The sequence below is a fragment of the Muscardinus avellanarius genome (assembly GCF_963383645.1).
Source record: "Muscardinus avellanarius genome assembly, chromosome: 20".
NCBI lineage: Eukaryota > Metazoa > Chordata > Mammalia > Rodentia > Gliridae > Muscardinus > Muscardinus avellanarius.
The window spans coordinates 653,730-672,355 of NC_137806.1; the positions used below are offsets into that span (position 1 = coordinate 653,730).

The following is an 18,626-nucleotide window of genomic DNA, read 5'->3' on the forward strand; positions in this document are numbered from 1 at the left end:
TTGAAAATTTCAGGTTTGGGCTTCGGATTAGTATGCTCAACCTGTATGAAGAAAAAGAAACTTCCAGGTTGTTTCACTACTATTTGGGGGGATCTTTATGTTTAAACAGTTTGTCCCAAATTCAATTCATACACTCATGGAACCTGTCAATCATGTGCTGGTTATGTGTGAAGAAAAGCATGCTCTTGGGTGGGGCCAAGCCGAGCACAGGGCTGTCCAAGCTGGAAGCTGGATGCTGCTCACCTCAGTGGGTCCTGTGCACCAAGCACTCACCACAGTCCTGGTAAGGTGACCCTGTGGGTCTCCACTGCTCTTCATTGGCAGTGGAGGAATTTCTGCCATCTCTCTCATTCTGCCATCTCCAATTCATTAGCTGATCTCTGAATCCAAAGCTTCCCCATGGGGTTCAGGAAAATTCCCACATCGCACATTAAATTGCTCATCCTCAAGTCTCAGACTCACTCTTGCTCCTCACAGAAGCCTACATTGCCCCGTGTGTGGTCTCCCGGGACTTGCACATCTCTCCTCCCGTACTGTCATATACTTTGTGCATCTCAGAGGAGAGAAACCATTCCTGCCTTGTCTCCTCCCGCATTCCCAGGAGCTAGACCTGGGCTTTCCACAGAGAAGGGCATAGCAGACGTTTGTGGAGGGAAGCAATGAGCTGTTCTCCCCATACTTTGATCTTGCCACATACCCATAATATCCGAATATCAAAATACTCTCTACTTGTGAAGACAAAATAAATATTGTCTGAGGAAGGATATTTACAGTATTTTTATCTATATAGCCACATGAGCCACAGAGTTTAAAGTATTAAATTTTTTATACTGGAGATTGAACCAAGGGACATTTGTTCTACCTCTGAGCTACACCCCCAATCATTTTTAATTTTTATTTTGAAACAGGATCTTGCTAAGTTACTGAGGCTAGCCTTGAACCTGCGATCTTGCTCTCCCAGCCTTCCAAGTACTGTGATTGCGGGCCTGTGCCACACCACCTGTCATGTTTTAATTTTTAAGCAATAGAGAAAGGGGCTGAGTTCCAATGAAGCATTTTATTTTTAAAATGTATTTTACCTGCTGCTGGAGAATTTTAATTTCTCTGCTATATATATTTTTCCAACTTATACCCTGGAGAAGTGAGGTGATGAATATAGGCAGTCATTGCAGAGTATAACTATTGCCAGGTGCTAATGTTCTAAAATTGCTGATGATTTTCAGAAACTCCACAACCTGGCCACAGTGTCAGAGTACTTGGCAGTCATAACTGGCCTAGAAGTCTGACTGTAAATCTAGAAAGTGTTGTACCAGATTCGGGAATGCACCTCAAAGTCACCTCCACGTCTGTCCTGGTCATGTAGCTGGGGCTCCATTCTGAGTAAATTGAATTACCCTTTATTATGTATTTTGTGATACCAGGAGGACTTCAGAAGGCCTAACAGGGAAAGGGAGAAATCCAGCCCGTGTGGTGAAGGTAAAACTTCCATCACAGGTTCCACCTGCCATGGCAAATGGGGAAGAGACACCTGGCACTGACGCTTTCTTCTGCCCTTTGATTTTAGGGAAATGATTTTTAAAATTATTTCTATTCCTTATTCCTCTAACGATTACTAGGATATCTCAGCAACTGCTTACGTCAGAGTAAAGTGATATGCTGAAAGAGGTGAGAGCTTGGTTTATAGACACGAGAGCTGTACCACTCCATAGGGTCATGGTGAACAGTGCTTGTGTTAGGAGCAGACCCTTCAGGATGCAACATTAAATGATTTCGGCCTATGCGTTAGCAATAAAACGGATGGGGAAAATGTCATTACCTGTGACGTGCATTCTGGTAATGCATGACATGTGCCGCTAGACAGTTCATGGTCTCCTTTGCTGCAGTAGCTCCCAAAGCAGTGAGCCGGTTCATTATGTATATTTCTAGGATGTTTTTGACAAGAGTCTTAAGAAAGCAGAGAAGAGAGAGAGAGAGAGAGAGAGAGAGAGAGAGAGAGAGAGAGAGAGAGAGAGAGAGAGTGAGAGTGTCTTTATGAGCCATAAAACATGAGGGGGAAAGGTAAGCTTGAGTATAGTTAGGGAACCTGAATGTGAGATGGGGCACCAGGGAATGAGTGAGAGAGAGAGATGGAGTTCACCTCGGCATGTGGATGTACTGTTACTGAGAGCTGTCATTCAAGGATCAGCCCTAAGAAGATTCTAATTGAACAATGTGAAGACATTTGAAAGAACCAGACACAATGAAATCAAACCTGCACATACAAATCAGCTGAGAGCTGGAATCATTGCACCCAGGCAAAAGAGTAAAAAGGTAAACTCTACTGTGTACCACTGAAAAATTATTCAGGTGAGTTGAGAAAGGATTGTGAGTTACAGTTAAAAAAGAAAAAAGACTCAGGAGTGGTGGGTTCTAAAGCTCAACCTGTTGGCTGATGGAACTGAAATACACTGTTAAGGTTTGGACAGAGACCATCCCCCAGAAAAGGAAATGCAGCAGTTCAGAGGTGAAGTAACTGAGTCAGGACTCTCACCTCCTCAGTGGATTGACCCATGGATGGGTTGACAATTTGGTTGGGCTTACAGAATGTGACTGTAGGCTTGTGGTCTTGGTTGGAAGGGGCTGGGCACGGCCTTGAGGACTACGTGTTCCTGCCTCTTCCTGGCCAACTCGTCTTCTAGCTTCCCCGAGCTGTCCACCACCGTGTGCTCCTGAGGTGATGTTTCTACCTTGGAGCCAACAGCCATGGACTGAGCCTCTGAAACCAAGAGCCAGATCTTTCTTCCTTGAAGTTGTTTTTGGCAGGTATTGTGGTCAGAGTGACAGAAATCTAACTAATACATACATCAAGCATCTGAACTTCCAAACATTGTTTATTGAATAATTCTTGCATTTGGCCCCAAGAAGGCAAAGATGGAAGTAACGGCAACCTCAGAAGAAGTGCCGAATGTGCTTAACCATAAGTCCAATATGGTGCAGGAGCAATGATGTGCCAAGGGTAGAGAGAGGCACCCACAAAGGTGAGCTCTAGGCCCTGCTGCCCTCACAGGTTGCACCTGGCTTTCAGGAGAGCCACACATCCCCAAGGGAGTGTTCGCAGAAACAAAGGTCTTGCTGAGTGGAACTTTTGCAAGTGGAGATGCTTGGCTAGCACTGTGGAGTTCAACACTGAGTATGGGTGTGATGGCCCCAGGACCAGCTCCTGTGAGGGGTACCAGCCCGGGCATCCTGTGACCAGACCAGATCAGCACTCTGTGTGAGCACTAAAACCAAGAAGGGCAACATGCATGAAGGTTAAGAGTGTGAGACCTGGAGCTTAGTTCCAAATCCTGATTCTCCCAGGCTCAGGCAAGTTACTTATTCTGAGCTGCACTTTTACCTCTGAAGCATTTGAACTTTAACAGTAATATTTTGTTCTGGGTATTTTAAATTGGTACATATGAGGAACTTTGAGTAACGCCTGATGTGTGGTAAGCACTGATTTCTTGTTGAAGTGTTAGCTATTATTGTTTTATTATCATCACCTTTTCCTAGCTCTTGCCTTTCTTGGGTTGGTAGTGATGAAATTGGAAGGAAAATATCATTTTGGGGGAGGTTGGGTTATGATACAAAAATGTATAGTCTCAATATTTTAAATATTAACACATTATAATATACAAATGTAGGTCTCATAGTTTTGAATGTTTCCTTCAATACACATATATTATTTGAATACATTATTAAGAGAGAACCAGAACTTGATCAGATAGACCAGGGTCCATCCGAGTACAAGCTGAGCAGCCTTATCTGCAAAGGTTTCCTAGGAAAAGGGAAAGGGTCTTCTGGCTTAAACCCAGTCTGGCTCCTATGCTACAAGCGCCCTCTTTCAGCCTTTCCCTAAGACACCAGTTGCGATGTGGGAAAACCACAAAACTCCTGCTAAGGTCTGAATGCCTGTCCAAATTCATATGTTAAAATTCTTACTCCCTAGATCATGATATTTGGAGATGGGTCATTTGGGAAGTGATTCAAGCCCTCAGGAATGGGATTGGTGCACTGCTAGAGCCCTCAAGAATAAGATTTTAGTGCCCTTAGACAAAGACCTCACAGAAATCCCTGGCCCCTTATCTGAAGACTCAGAGAGATGATGGCTTCTGTGAGGGAAAAGCCTTCACCAAACACCAAATCTGCCAGGGCCCTGATCTTGGGCTTCCCAGGCTCCAGAACTATGACACATATAGTTTATAGCATTTTAGCCCCATGGACTAATACACTCCTCAGCAATACAGAAAACCAGAGTAGAGTTATAAATAAACACAGAGAAGTCTTAGCTGGGCTTACACCCTGCCAGGATTTGCTTTGTGAAGAGTGACATCGTCCTCACCTCCCACCCTGTTCTCTGGGTCTGGAGATGTAGAGCAGAGAGCATGGAACCACCAGAAAGCTGCATAGCCATCTGTCTCCCTTTGGGTGCCCTGGCCTACAGCCTCCCCATGGACCCCCATTCTCCACATACCTGGAGGGCTGACTTTCTCATAGAGCCTTCTCTGCCGACTTTCTTTGTCAGTAGTAACAAGGACCTGCCCACCTGCTCGTCCTATCCAAAAAGATGTAATAATGAAAAGATGGATATAAAAGAAAAATCTTGCCGGGCGTGGTGGCGCACGCTTGTAATCCCCGCGCTTGGGAGGCGGAGACAGGAGGATCACGCAGGTTCGAAGCCAGCCACGCTGGCTTAAGAGACCCTGTTTCCAAATAAAAATATAAAAAGTAGGTCTAGGAGTGTAGCCCAGAGGTAGAAGGGCTTCCAGGAACCCCAGTACCAAAAAAAAAAAAAAAAAAAAAAGAAAGAAAGAAAAAAGAAAAATCTTTCCAGAATGGAAAACACAGCTACTTAGTACCTAAGATCTGAACTGATTTTAAAGCAATATCAATACTTTAAATTATTTTTTATATTGGTGCGTTGTAGTTATACATCTTAATGAGGTATAAGATGGTGGAGACATACATGCACGCATCGCCCGGTCAGCCCGTACCCAATTCCCATCTCATTCCCTCTCCCTCCCTCCTTCTCATGTTTGGCTTAGTGATTGACATTGATATGTTTGTTAAAGTGCATCATGTGCATCAGAGAATTTCCACCTTTTCCCCTCCCATCCCTCAGTTCACCTTATTTGCCCATCTATAGAATCTTTCTTTCATCTAGAGTTTCTCCTATAACCCATATTCTCCCTGGCTTCCACATATTAGGAAAGCATCTGATTTCTTATTTTTTTGTGACTGACTAATCTCACTAGGCATAATGTCCTCCAGTTCCATCCATTTCCCTGAAAACGACGTAATTGTGTTTTTCTTTATGGCTGAGTAGAATTCCATTGTGTACTATTCCATAGTTGTGTAATCCATTCATCTGTTGCTGGGCATCTTGGCTGGTTCCCTAGTTTGGCTATGGTGAATTGTGCAGCTATGAACATAGATACACATGCATTAGTTTGGTAGTCTGGTTTTCTTTCTTTTGGGTAGATACCCAGAAGTATTGCTGGATCATATGTTGTTTGTTCCTATTCTCCTGAGGAGCCTCCATACTGTTTCCTAAGTTGGTTGCACTAATTTGAAAATGGGTCATAGGAGAACTCTAGACAAAGAAGGAGATTCTAGAGAGGGGCAAATAAGGTGAACTGAGTGATGGGAGGGGGAGAGGAAATTCTCTAATGCACATGATGTACTTTAACAAACATCAATGTCAAACACTAAGCCGAACATGAGAAGGAGGGAGGGAGAGGGAATAGGGTGGAAATTGGAACCGTAACTAGAAAAATAACACGATAAGTACAAAATGGCAGGAAAAATAGGTTAGAAGATCAATATTGAAGGGTGACTTTATTGAATCTTCTATCAGAAACTCTGGATTTATCCTGGAATATGCTAAGGGATATGATCCATCCCAATTTCTCAGGATACTGAGATAAGTCAGTATTACATATAAGCAATGTCTACATGTATCATTCTTTTGGGGAGGGAGCAAAAGATCTTCCTGAATAGAACTATTTTACTGCATTGATAAAATGCATGTTATATTGACACATCATTTAAAATTCCAAAAATAAAAGATTTGCCCTAAAATTATCTTTTCTAAAATTTGTGAACACAAAGTTAGAATCTGGGAAGATTAAGCAAGGCTATCAGTTGTTAAAACTTGGTAAGAATGTGCTTAAACTTTGTTCTTCCAAATGCGTCGCCGAGACTATCAGAATTAAGGGAATGAGATGGTTGCGAGTGATGGAACAGAACAGGTGGTGGTTTGGGGCAATTGTTGGAAGAGTTCCTGACGACTGAGCACATAGATCTTGGTGGAGTGAGTCACAGGTAGGCTAACATCACCAACAGAGAGGTGAACAGTAAGATAGGAACTCATGTATAGTGAGACAGAAATTCCAGGGGGAAAAAGGTGAGAAAAACAGAGGTTAGACCCCTTCTGTTATGAAGATGAGTAGACTTTTGCTTGTCAAGGGATTAGAGAAGGTTCTTCAATGGCTTGTGGGGGGGGATAGGAATAAACAGACTGAGAAAATAGGGAGAAGGAAATCAAATGATTCAAAACCTTTTTCTAGTTTAGAATAGCACAGATTGACAGATCTAAGGGCCCCCTTAAATGCCCTACATACAGTGGATAGAAATAGATCTATGACATATTAGGATATTATGAAATTATAGAATATGGATACAAAGACAAAGAAAAGATTCTATAATCTTCAAAAGATATATACCTGGAGAGAGGGATGTCACAACCAAGCATCAAGAATAAAAAATGATTTTTGACTAAGGTGCCAAAAACATACGTTGGAAAAAAGACAGCTTTTTCAACAAATGGTGTTGGGAAAACTTGTTATCCAATTGTAGAAAAACAGAATTAAATCCATACCTCTCAGCTACACAAGAGTCAACTCAAAATGGTCAAAGACGTGGGAATTAGACTTTGAAATTATTAGAGGAGGGCATAGGTCCAACACTCCAACATATAGGCACAAGTAGAAACTTCCTCAACAAGACTCTCAAAGCTCAGGAAATTAAAACAAGGATTAATAAATGGGATGGCATTAAACTAAAATGTTTCTGATGATCATCAAAAGAAATCATCAAGAGTCTAAAGAGAGAGCCTACAAAATGGGAGAATTTTGCCAGATAGTCCTCTGATGGAGGACTAATATCTAGAATACACAAATTACTTAAAAGACTTGACACTTAAAAAAACTAGCAACCCAAACAAGAAATGGGCAATTGAACTAAATATACTCTTCACAAAAGAAGAGACACAAATGGCCAATAAATACATGAAAAGTATTTATGTATTCTAACTCCAATTTGAATGGCAATCATCAAGAAGTCAAGCAATAATAATGCTTATGTGGGGAAATAGGTGCTTCTTCATGCTGTTGGTGGGATTGCAAATCAAAGTAACTTCTATGGAGATCAGTGTGGAGACTCCTCAGAAAACTGGGAATGGGTCCACCCTATGATCCACCTATACCACTCCTAAACTGAAATAAGAATATTATGTTAATACATACGTGTCCATGTTCATAGCAGCACAATTCATAATAGCCAAATTATGGAGCCAACCTAGGTGTCCATCAACAGATGAATGGATTATAATATTATATACTCATAATGAAATTCTACTCAGCAATAAAGAACAAAATTATATCGTTTCAGGAAGATGGGTGGCCCTGGAGAACATTATGGTGAGATTAGCCAGCCACAGAAAGTGAAGGGTCATATGTTTTCTCTCATATGTGGGAACTAGGGAGTAATCCAGACACCAGAGGGATTTCAGATAATGGAGGAGAAACCCCAGTGGAGCAAGGAAGGTGGTTTGGGGGAGGGAGAATCAAAGAAGAAAACATTCCCACTGACATTATGTCCATATGTGAGAATACCGATGCCAATCTCAAAATCTTGCATGGGGGCGGGGGAAGTAGGGAGGGAGCCAGGGGGAAACTGAGCAAGTGCAGCATACATGTCTGTCACCATCACTACGAACTACACTATGATGTGAGATATAATGTACCAATAACACCCCCCTAAGAAACAGTAAGAATTACTTTGGGCTTTTCAATGATAGCATGGTAACACTGGAAGCAATAAGACAGTAAGATTACCTCCCTTGCACATTTTTCAGAAAGCTACTACAGGGTATGATTATGCTAATATTGTCTTTTGAGCATCTGAATAGACAGTTGGTGGGCCCAACGGATATCCTAACCTGTATGTGGTCTTGTCTTGACCACTTATTGATGACGTTGTTGACTGTTCTATTTCTTAGTTTTTATGACACAGAAATGTTCTCTGATTTCTTACTAGAACCAGAGGGAGGCCACAGTGAACCCCAAAGGACAAAATATAGAGAAGTGTGTTCCTTGTACTATATTTCTATAGGGCTTCAGTACCTATTCTACACCACGGCCTTCCCAAGGCTCTGAGCACTCTAAGCCTGTCTCTTGGGGCTCACTTGAACCTGCCAAAGAAGCAGAATTTGACAGGGGCTCGATGACTGCTTTGCTGACCTTACCTGGGCTCACAAGTCCATGTAGAGGTGCCCATCCACGTGACTGCTACCTGCCACCGAGAAGCAGCAACCTGACTTCTTCATAATGGTCAATTGTGCAGCCAATTCTGGGCACATTTTCTGACTTGTTACTAGTGTCAGAATGAGCACTACGGTGCCCGAAAGTGTCTTCTACCGAAAGTGTCTTCTAGTAATAATGGCTAACTACTGGAGAGCGGTTACTGTAGGCCAGACCTTGCTCTGAGACCTTAACAAATGTAACTTTGCTTCTTTGTTGGAGACATTATAAATAATAATTAGCATGTGATTGTCAGTCTGGATTGCCCCACGTGTCCCTTGACCCTTATCACAAGTCGCACCATTTGCTTGTTCACCTTTGAGGGAAGCTGAGAGCTGGGTACAGATCTCCCCCTCTTTAGGACTTATAATCAGTCAGGGGAAGAGATTAGCACTGATGATTCAAAATATTCTCAACGGATTTTACTTCTATGTAGTCTTCCCCACGTCTTTTTGCTTCAGCTGAATTTCCTAACTTCAACTTTTTCAGCTCTTCTTGACATGGGGGATTAAATTCCAGCATGAGCCTTGGTGGGGGCGTTCAAACCGTCCCACATGGCACGCTCTTCTGTCATGTAGAAGATGACACTCAAAGCCAAACCTCTCCAGATTTCTTTCACTGACCAAGAGGAATCAGTTTTACCCCCACCAGCGAATGTGAAGTGTGTGTGTTTTGAGGTCTGCGTTTTGGTGAGATGTCATATGAAGTGAATTACCAGGGCCAAGAGCTTGGATGTGAAGAAACCGCGGTGGAGTCTCCCTTGAAGCAGCAGCAGAACCCCGGCCAACTCGAATAGCTGAGAAGTCATTCTGCAAGCAGACAGAGCCCAAACACATCTCCTGTTACTGAATTGTGCATTCGTGCTACAACCACAGCACAGTGCCATGTAAACAGGAAAATGGCAAATGTGTTCTCTGTTCAGATCAGCTCTGACACTCAAGATTTTTCTGGAAAATCCACCAAGTTGGGTTGTGCATGCAGGTATTCCAGAGCTCACCTGGCTCTAATTAAAACTCATGTTTCTAGTCTGTTCACCCAAACAATGTGAAGTCAACCACAAGAAAATCTGTTATCACTCAAACTGGTGCATATTTTTCATGCAACTGAAATGTTATATAAAATCATGAGCTGTTAAATGTAAAAGTAAAAATCGAATGCAGACACCAGTTCCCAAGCCACCTACGTCCCTCTTTCCAGGGGATGTGAGCTGTGGGTCACATCTGCATACTGAGGGCACAGCCTAAGATCAAAGCCTTGGACACTGGCGGAAGCACTTGCGTCAGCTCCGGCCATGAGCGCTCAGTGTGCCCTCCCCTTGTCCGGCTCACTCCAACGTTGTAAAAAGTTAATTGTTTGATGTTTGAAAGTGCTCTGTGCAATTAAGTTTTAAAGCAAGGGGGCTAGTTTTCCTTTAGTGTATATATGAAGCTCACAATAAATGTAAAGTCCTTGGGTGTGTTTGGGGGAGATTGAGGATTAAAAAGAGGAAAGTTGGAGATGTATTTGAGACGGAGGAGGATTATAAAGAGGAAATTTTTTTGAAAGGAACAAACACTTCAAAAAGTTAAACCTGAGGTGTTTTTCCCCCTTATAATATTGAAAATGTCCTTATGGTTGGAAAAAGTTAGTAGATCAAAAATATATAGCAAAAAAATTGCATACCAAACTCTATATTCACTTGTACCCAATTTACATCTCACTTTCCTAAAGAAACCACTTCTTTTAAAGATAATTATCATAGAAGATCACAAATCTCCTTAACCTGACTCCGTGTGCTAGTGATTTGAAAACATATGCTGTTCTTTGTCTGTTAGCTGCCTACCAAATCCAGGATTTTGTACAAAGTTTCTGTTATGTGGCTGTTTATGTTAGTTTTAAAGCATTCCATGGAGTGCCCTAATTTTCTTGTGAAGCTCTTAGAAAAATAAAAACATATTCTGGAGCCTGATTCCAAACCAAGACACGTATGGTACGTATTGTCCAGATGGTGGCTTGGGGCAGTAGCTTATGCTAACTTAATTTGTAAAGCACCATTAGATGCATGGCCCTTGCGTGTAGAACAAAACAAGGAATAACATAGACAAGAAGATATAATTTAGCCCAAACAACGAATTCCAATTTATAGCAAAACCAAGAAGGTCCTGGGAGTGCTTCTGGAATGACATAAACTGAGCACCCAGAAAATTCTGAATGTAGCTCTGTGCCCTTGATTGAGAATGTTTCTGGCCAAGTAAAATGGGCAAAGAAGGCTATATTCACCAGCAAAGAATAAATCATGGTGCCTGGCAAATAGCAAGCTTTGTAGCTAATAAAAATAATTTCGCGTTATGCAAACATTAGGTAACCCGGTGATCTGATGCTAGCGAGACACTCACATTTCAACGAAGCAGTATGTATCATCTGAAGCCACAAGTTTCCTCCTTTAATCGATTTATTTTCTAGTATGTTTACATTTGTCCATATTTTAGGCACTTAAGATAGTGGAATGTGCTGGGCCTGGTGGTACATGCTTGTAATCCTAGTACCTGGGAGCCTGAGACGAGGATTTTAGGTTCGCAGCCAGCTTCAGCAACTTAATGAGGCCCTCCACAACTTAGTGAGACCCTGTTTCAAAATAAAAATAAAATAGGGCTGGGGATGTAGTTCAGAGGTAAAATGTCCCTGGATTCACTCCCCGGTATAAACAAAATAATATAATAAAATAGTGGACTGACTGCCGAGCTTCATTGGTCTAGTTTATAGACTAAAAATTTACTAGCCATCAAGGCTATGGAATAAATCTCTATGGTAAATGCAAGAAACTTAGGAAAAATCAAGAGCAGTACTCTATTGCTACACTGAGGACTAGAAGTTTGTCAGGTAAAAGGAATAATAAATTCGGGTACCTGCATTGATTAACCGTTTTCTTCTAACATAAAGCATAATCAGAGAGCCTCTCCCCAATGCCCTGCCCCGCTGACTCTGGGAACAGCTGGCATGCTGCTGGCTGTCCAGTTCACAGGCCTCTGGTTTACTCAATGTGAAATTATGTCACTGGCCTCAAGGGTTTGGGCCCTTGCAGAGCCCAAGGTGAGGGAGAAAGCAGTAACAGCAACCTGGTCTGAGGAAGAGTGAGTAAAATGTGTGTGGTTTTGACAGGCCCCAGGGCGCGAGGTTACTTCTAACAGAGCATTGCAGATCAGGATTCCCAGAGAGGCCTGGGTCACTGAACCCAAGGGATGGGGCCTAGACTGACCTCCGGGCCAACACTCCTCTTTCCTCATTCCTCTGCAACCAACTAGGGCTGGCCTCCAGAAAATAAACTATTGTTTTGCCAGTTCCTGTCTGGCTCAGGAGTTTATAAACCCATTGACTAGTTGGGCACTTATTTTGTATTGGGCCCTGCACTTGCTGTTCAAATACATGGCCCCTGTGGAGCCAAGCCATCTCCTGGGCCAGTCCTGACATGGAGCTGCAGCCAGAGAAAGAAAAGTCTGTCAAACAAACAGCAGCTAAAACAGTTCTAATCCTAGTTTTGCTCTTTATTGAAAAGAAAGCACAGGACTGATATTCTTATTAAATTTCTTGGAGATCGTTTTATTTAATACTCAGCTTATCTTTCTTACTTTAGAGTTGATCCTAAAATTACATCCCTACTCCAAGCCCTTCAAACTCTGACTTCAAAATAGGATGGAAGCTTTTTCCTCTGCCCCTCATTTTCCTTTCCTTTCCCATCTGTTGTTTCTTCTTCTGCAAGTACACATGTGTCCTTTGCAGCAAAGATTTCCCCAGCCTGGGCCCTCCATCTTCCCCCACCACAGCACTGCAAGCTCATATCAGCAGAAGGCTCAGGGGAGGATCAGTTGGAAGAGGCAGGGGGGATCAAATGGTGTAAACAGGAAGAGGCTGTGAGACTGGTCTTTGGACATGTACTAAAGGTGTATTATCTCATTCATCTTCACAAGGACCTTCAGAGGTAGGTAAACCTATGACACACATGAGAAGGTAAGGTTCCAAGGTTTGAAAACTTGCTTAGGCAGGAGAAACATTGGGATGCAAATCTAAGAAGCCATGACCTCAAACCCACACTCTTGAATACTGTTTGACATAGAATTTTCTAGAAAGAAGCTGAAATATCATCTTTCTTCCTAAGATAGTTAGAGTTTGCCCCTGGGATTCTGTTTCATCTCTTCCTATATTTAAAGAACAATGGCAAAACTATTTTATGGGAGACCAGGAACCAGATTAGAAGCTGAGCAGGCTGGCTCCATACGGTAGACATTTGCTGGAACTGCAGTAGCTGGCAATCTATTCTCCTTCAATTAACTGAACAACAAATACAGGGATTTGGAGGTCAGATTATGTTTATTGTCCCACTGCTTATGGAAGTCAGGCTTTTAGTGGAGCATCAGAACCTCTAATCAAGGGTCCTGAAAAGTTTACAGGTAACAAACTCATTGTGATAACTTGGCTATAATAATAAAATTAATATAGTCATAATACTGTAAATTAAAGACTATTGGGAGAATTTTACTACTGTATTTTACAATGTAATGAAATCAGTGAGGGGACCCATAAACCCTTATAAACCATGAACTTGGAGGAAGAGGGAAGTCATGTAAAGGAAAAGTATTAATAAGTTTTAAACATCCTTAAGACTTTACACAATTTACTAAGGAACTGGTTGGAGCATTTTGCTTTTTTTTGTTGTTGTTGTTGTTCATTTGTTTTTATTTGGGTGCTGGAGAGTGAACCCCAGGCCTTGTACATGCTAAAACATGCTCTACTGCTGAGCTACCAATCCAGCCCTGGAACATTTTGTTTTTATATAAGAAGTAAGTTCAAGATTATAAAAGAAAAATGAAAAGGAAGCCTCAGCTGGGACACAGAAGCACAGTCACCAGGCTCCTGTGGCATCAGGGCTAGAACTGCATACATGTGATGGTAATAATGTGGGATGGTAATAATGTGAGTGGCTGATGCTACCACTCAACACTCGGGGACGATGAAGGTGGAAATGGTGGATGTGAGCAGAAGTCAGTAAAATCTTTGTAAAGCTGAAAAAGGCAAACCAGGCACAGGTGTCACGGGCCTGTAATTCCAGTACTTGGGAGGCTGAGACAGGAAGATTGTAGGTGCAAAGCCTATCTCAGCAACTTAGTAAGACCTTGTTTCAAAATTAAAAATAAGACAAACTTGAGTATGTAGCTCATAGGTAGAACGATCCTGGGTTCAATCCTCAGTACCAATAAAAACAAAAACAAAAATATGAGAAAGGCAGGGAATGAACTATGCAATAAATATTTAGAAGAAGTTGTCTAAACTTTGTATATTATATCTGTTTTTAAAACTTTATAGTATAGCAAGGTATAACCAAATAGACTGAGGAGAATACTAAACTATGGTTTATAACTTAAAAGTTGTGGGTAGGAAAGAGATTTAAGAGCCGCTATACAAAGTCCTCTGTGTCATCTGATAGGGTGGCCAAGGAGAGGTGCCTGCTCTATCCTTCCTTCCCATTATTTTCCCACTATTTCCTCTTCCTGTAGAGGTAGAAAGGGATGATGAGAATATATAAATGCACGCATGTGTTTGCACCCCTTGTTCTGATCTACAGCTCCATGGCCATGCCCTGGACTTTGTCAATACTCAAAACAACTGTATCTATGGAACCTTAAACTCCAAATTTTACAATTTCAGAATAAAATTTCTTCTTTCTTTGCTTTGATCCCACTAGAACTGTTTTCCTGCATCATCAAAGTCTCTCTCCCTAATTTTTCCAAATTAGTAGCCTCCTGTTTTCACTTCCCTTTCAACCCAGTGCAGACCACATGACTGTTCATACGGATCACAGTACAGTAATCGATTTCCTTTGTCCTACATGAAGGTTACTGAATGATGTTGAAGAAATACACAAAATTTCCTAGAAATGTGCTTGCCCAAACTGCCCTGCTTTTTTTGCTCAGAGGCCAGGAAATTTGTTCCAGGAAAATTTTCCCAGGACCCCCAGGAGATAACAAAATCTATAGATGTTCAAGTACCATATATAAATGACATACTATTTGTAAGTAACCTGTACAATCCTCCAATGTGCTTTTAGTCATATCTAGATTAATTTATAATACCTAATATGATATAAATGTTTAAAAAGTACTTGTAATACTCTATTATTTAGAGAAAATTGACCAGAAAAATACTCCGAATGTAGTATGATTGCTCGAGACAGGGTTCAAAGACAATATTGAAGCTGCCATAGGCTTTACAGCGCTGGGGACAGTGGCAATAGATATGCATGACTCTGAAAGACATATAGTTGAATCTCAAAGATACGGTAATTAATGGGAAGAAGTAAAGGAAATGAGGGTGGAAATAAATATGACGCAGGGAGCTTTCTGGCTTGAGCAACTAAGAAATCCTATCTATCGTTGATAGTGGTGGCGCACACTTGTAATCCCAGCATCGGGAAGCTGAGACCGGAGGATCGCGGTTCGCAGACAGCCTCAGCTACTTAGTGAGGCCCTCTGCAACTCAGTGAGACCCTGTTTCAAAATAAAGAATTAAAAAATAGGGCAGGGGGTGTATCTCGGAGGTCAAATGTCCCTGGGTTCCATCCTCAAACCCGCAAAAAAATAAAATAAAAAATAAAGAATAAAAAATAGGGCAGGGAGTGTAGCTCAGAGGTCAAGTGACCCTGGGTTCCATCCCTAGACCTGCAAAACAAACACACACACACAAATGAGAAAGGTTAAAGTGAGAAGAGAGAGAAAATACTTGCTAGTAAAATGTAATAGAAGACAGCGGGAGACTGAGTGGAGAATGCTAACCCTTGCTAGAAGAGGGATATCTGTCACAGCTGGAAGGAAGAAGAAAAAAACTGTGCCAAGACGTTGACAGGCTGCAGCTTTAGTTAGAGTAGTTCCTGTTCAGTGGCGTCTATTAACTTTGAGAGGCAGCCCTTACTGGTCACCTGCTGAAAATAGGGGCTGGATGGAAGCATTAGAGACTGGAGAAAAATGAAAGACATGAAAGGGATTTGAAATAGACATTAAAAAGAGAGTTACTGAGGGAGGGAGAAAGGGAGGAAGAGGGAGGAGAGGAGGGGAGGAGGGGAGGGGAGAGAGAGAGAGAGAGAGAGAGAAAGAGAGAGAGAGAGAGAGGGAGAGGGAGAGGGAGAGGGAGAGAGAGAGATTGACTCTCAAGGAACCTCCTCCCTGACCTTCTCCTTCAGTTACACATCCTGCAGACCCTGATTGGATCAATATATTCTCATATTCAATCTAAACGTTTTACTTTTTGTTTGTTATTTTTCATTAACCCCCCTCCCTGGAGTTGACATTTAGGTATGATCTGAGATTACCATTTTTATTTTCTTCCACTTGAATGTTTAGTATTTGGGGTCATTTACTGAAATAGTTATTTATTCCCTAAGTAGCCCTTGAATTCATTCCATTCTCACACCCCTTATCTAACCCTGACTCAATCCTTAGTACCTGTAGCATGAGGCAATGCATTATCTTTCTCTCTATATTTTGCTGTGACCGCTTTCTAAAATACAAATATGCCCATGTCACTGTCCTGATTACAGTGCTTAAATAACTTCTTTGTTGAGAATAAAAACTATACACCGCCACATGGCATATTTAAGACACTTCACGGACTTCTCTTTATAACATGACTTTGCTTGTCAAGTCATCTTCATTTTCTGGCATCATCCTCATCTGTGCCCAAATGCTACTGTATAAAAATTATCTGATCCAAATTAACCTTTTATCTTTTACTATCTCAATACACTTCTACTAATGCATTATAATCATATATCAATGTGTTAATTAGAATCATAGTTCCTAGATTTTAAAAATTGCAATTTATGTAGATGGCACTTACTTGGCATCAACGATGTGCTAGGAGCTATATGATATGATTTTTCTTTTTTGAGTTTTTTCTTTTTTTCTTTTTTTTTTTTTTGGTGTTGGGGACTGAACTCAGAGGCATTCTGCCTCTGAGCTATACCCCTAGCCCTACATTGTTTTTTGTTTTTTTTTAATTTGGAAAGAGGGTCTTGTTAAGTTCCTGAGAGCTTCACTAAGTTGCTGAGGCTGGCTTTTAACCTGTGATCCTCCTATCTCAGTCTCCCAAGCGCTGGGATCACAGGTATGCCCACCACCTCTAGCTTGATATATTTTTTAAAAAAGAAGGACAAAGCATTAGCTCAGATGTTTGGTAAAAGGAGTATAGCCATAGACATTTTAATAAACTTCTATAAAATTTCTGATGAAAGAAAAATGATAGTTTGTTTGATGGAAATCAGTGGCAGTTTTATAGAAAAATTGACTCGATCCATATTAAAAGATTGATAAATTTTCTGGGTGTGGCGGCTCACACTTGTAATTCCAGTACTTGGAAGGCTGAGACAGGAGGATCGCCAGCCTCAGGAACTTTGTGAGTCCCTCCACAACTTAGTGAGACTCTGTTACAAAATAAAAGAATAAAATAGGGCTGGGGTGTAGCTTAAAGATAGAATGAGCTTGGGTTCATGCCAACCCCGGTACTGTACACATACAAAGGTAGATTGAGAAACTTGACAGAAGAGGATGGGCAGGCACGTTAGGTGGAGAGAAGGCATCAGAAGAGGCATGATAAGTTGGGAAGTATGATCTCACAGTACATGATGGAGTAGAAGAAAGATGATGGCTGGAAAGGTAAGCTGAGGCATGCACATGCAAATATTTCAAATATAAACCAAGTTCTAGTTATTTGACATTGGGCATGAGTGAAAGTCTCTTAAGGGACTGATGTAATTAGGTAACGGGGATGGTGTGCAATGGTTCGTTCTGGGAGAAAGAAAGCCAGGATGCAAGAAAAAGTTCAGAAGCAAAATCCACACTACCGAGAAAGGAGGAAGGAGTCTAGCTCCCCTCCAAGACATAACAAGGTCAGGTCTGCAAGAAGAATTAAGCATCATTATATTTGCATTTGCCTAAGTGAAATTTCTTATACTTTTGGTCAATTTTTAAAATACTTACTGCTTAAAATCACGTTCATAAGCCTCACTTTATGTCTTTAGATTAATGGCTTTACTTGTTTTTTTCTCTTTCTCTGCTGTGTGCGACAGCTTCTACTAGATATGGTTGGGTCCCCTGATCAAGATCTCCAGGAAGCTGCAGCTGGCTGCATTTCCAACATCCGCAGGCTGGCTCTTGCTACAGAAAAGGCAAGATACACTTGAAATTCGCAGTGTTTCTTGCCAGGACGAGCTACTAAATTTTACACAACTCAGAACGTGTCACTCCCATGGCCAGAAAGCCTAATTGGGAAACATCTAGTAGCAACTCCTTTAAACAATGTAAATGAAAAGACGTGGATTAAGAATGAACTTTTCATCTGAAAACAACTTGGGTATTACCATTCCATTTCATGCTTTAGGGATATGCCATGTGATGCAATGCAAAGCCAATAAATTTGTGATAATTTTGCATGAACTTGAGACTACATGTAAACAGAATATATGTGTATATATACATTTTAATGATGCTTTCGTATGTGTTGTGATTTTAATAAAGCACACTGGCTGTCCCTGTGTGGCTCACAGTCACTCTCCAGTGTCTAGAACTCCCTGCTGTTAAACCTCTCAGCTTTCCTGTCCTTTGGGCTCTGTCTGCTCACTTGCAGCCCATGGCAGAGATGTGCTGATTTCACAAATGGCTACTAGATGGAATTTGGAGTTAAGCACTTGGATGGAGAGAGCATCCCAAGGTCACCCATACTTCTCCCTAGTCCTTTCAAACATCTGAGAAAACGTCGGTGTGCCACCATACCAGATCATTCAAATCACAAAAACATAAGCAAGAGTGCTTTCGACTCTTGGACTTAGACCGCATAAACAATTAGACACTTTATTTCCCTCACAGGGCTTTACCAAAACTTTTATTGAAAGAAATCAATTTATGCTGATGTAAGGATAATATTATTTCACATAAAATTACTCAACTTGTTTTCAGCACATGAAGTTCTTTTTTAAAAGTGGCTACAAAAGACTAATAGCATTTT

At 41.3% G+C, this 18,626-nt stretch overlaps 1 protein-coding gene across 2 annotated transcripts in view; it reads left to right on the forward strand.

The window, feature by feature from the left end:
* ODAD2 (outer dynein arm docking complex subunit 2) overlaps positions 1 to 17,805 on the forward strand; it is a gene marked incomplete at its 3' end in the record, with an annotated part of 154,683 nt that extends 136,878 nt beyond the window's left edge. The window contains exon 19 of one of the 2 annotated variants that reach the window (XM_080717060.1): positions 17,692 to 17,805. In XM_080717060.1, coding sequence (XP_080573186.1) covers positions 17,692 to 17,805 — 114 coding nt within the window. Of the gene's footprint in view, positions 1 to 17,643 lie in introns of both variants that reach the window. The other variant, XM_080717061.1, reaches the window with a different exon arrangement.
* Between the last annotated feature and the right edge of the window lie 821 nt (positions 17,806 to 18,626).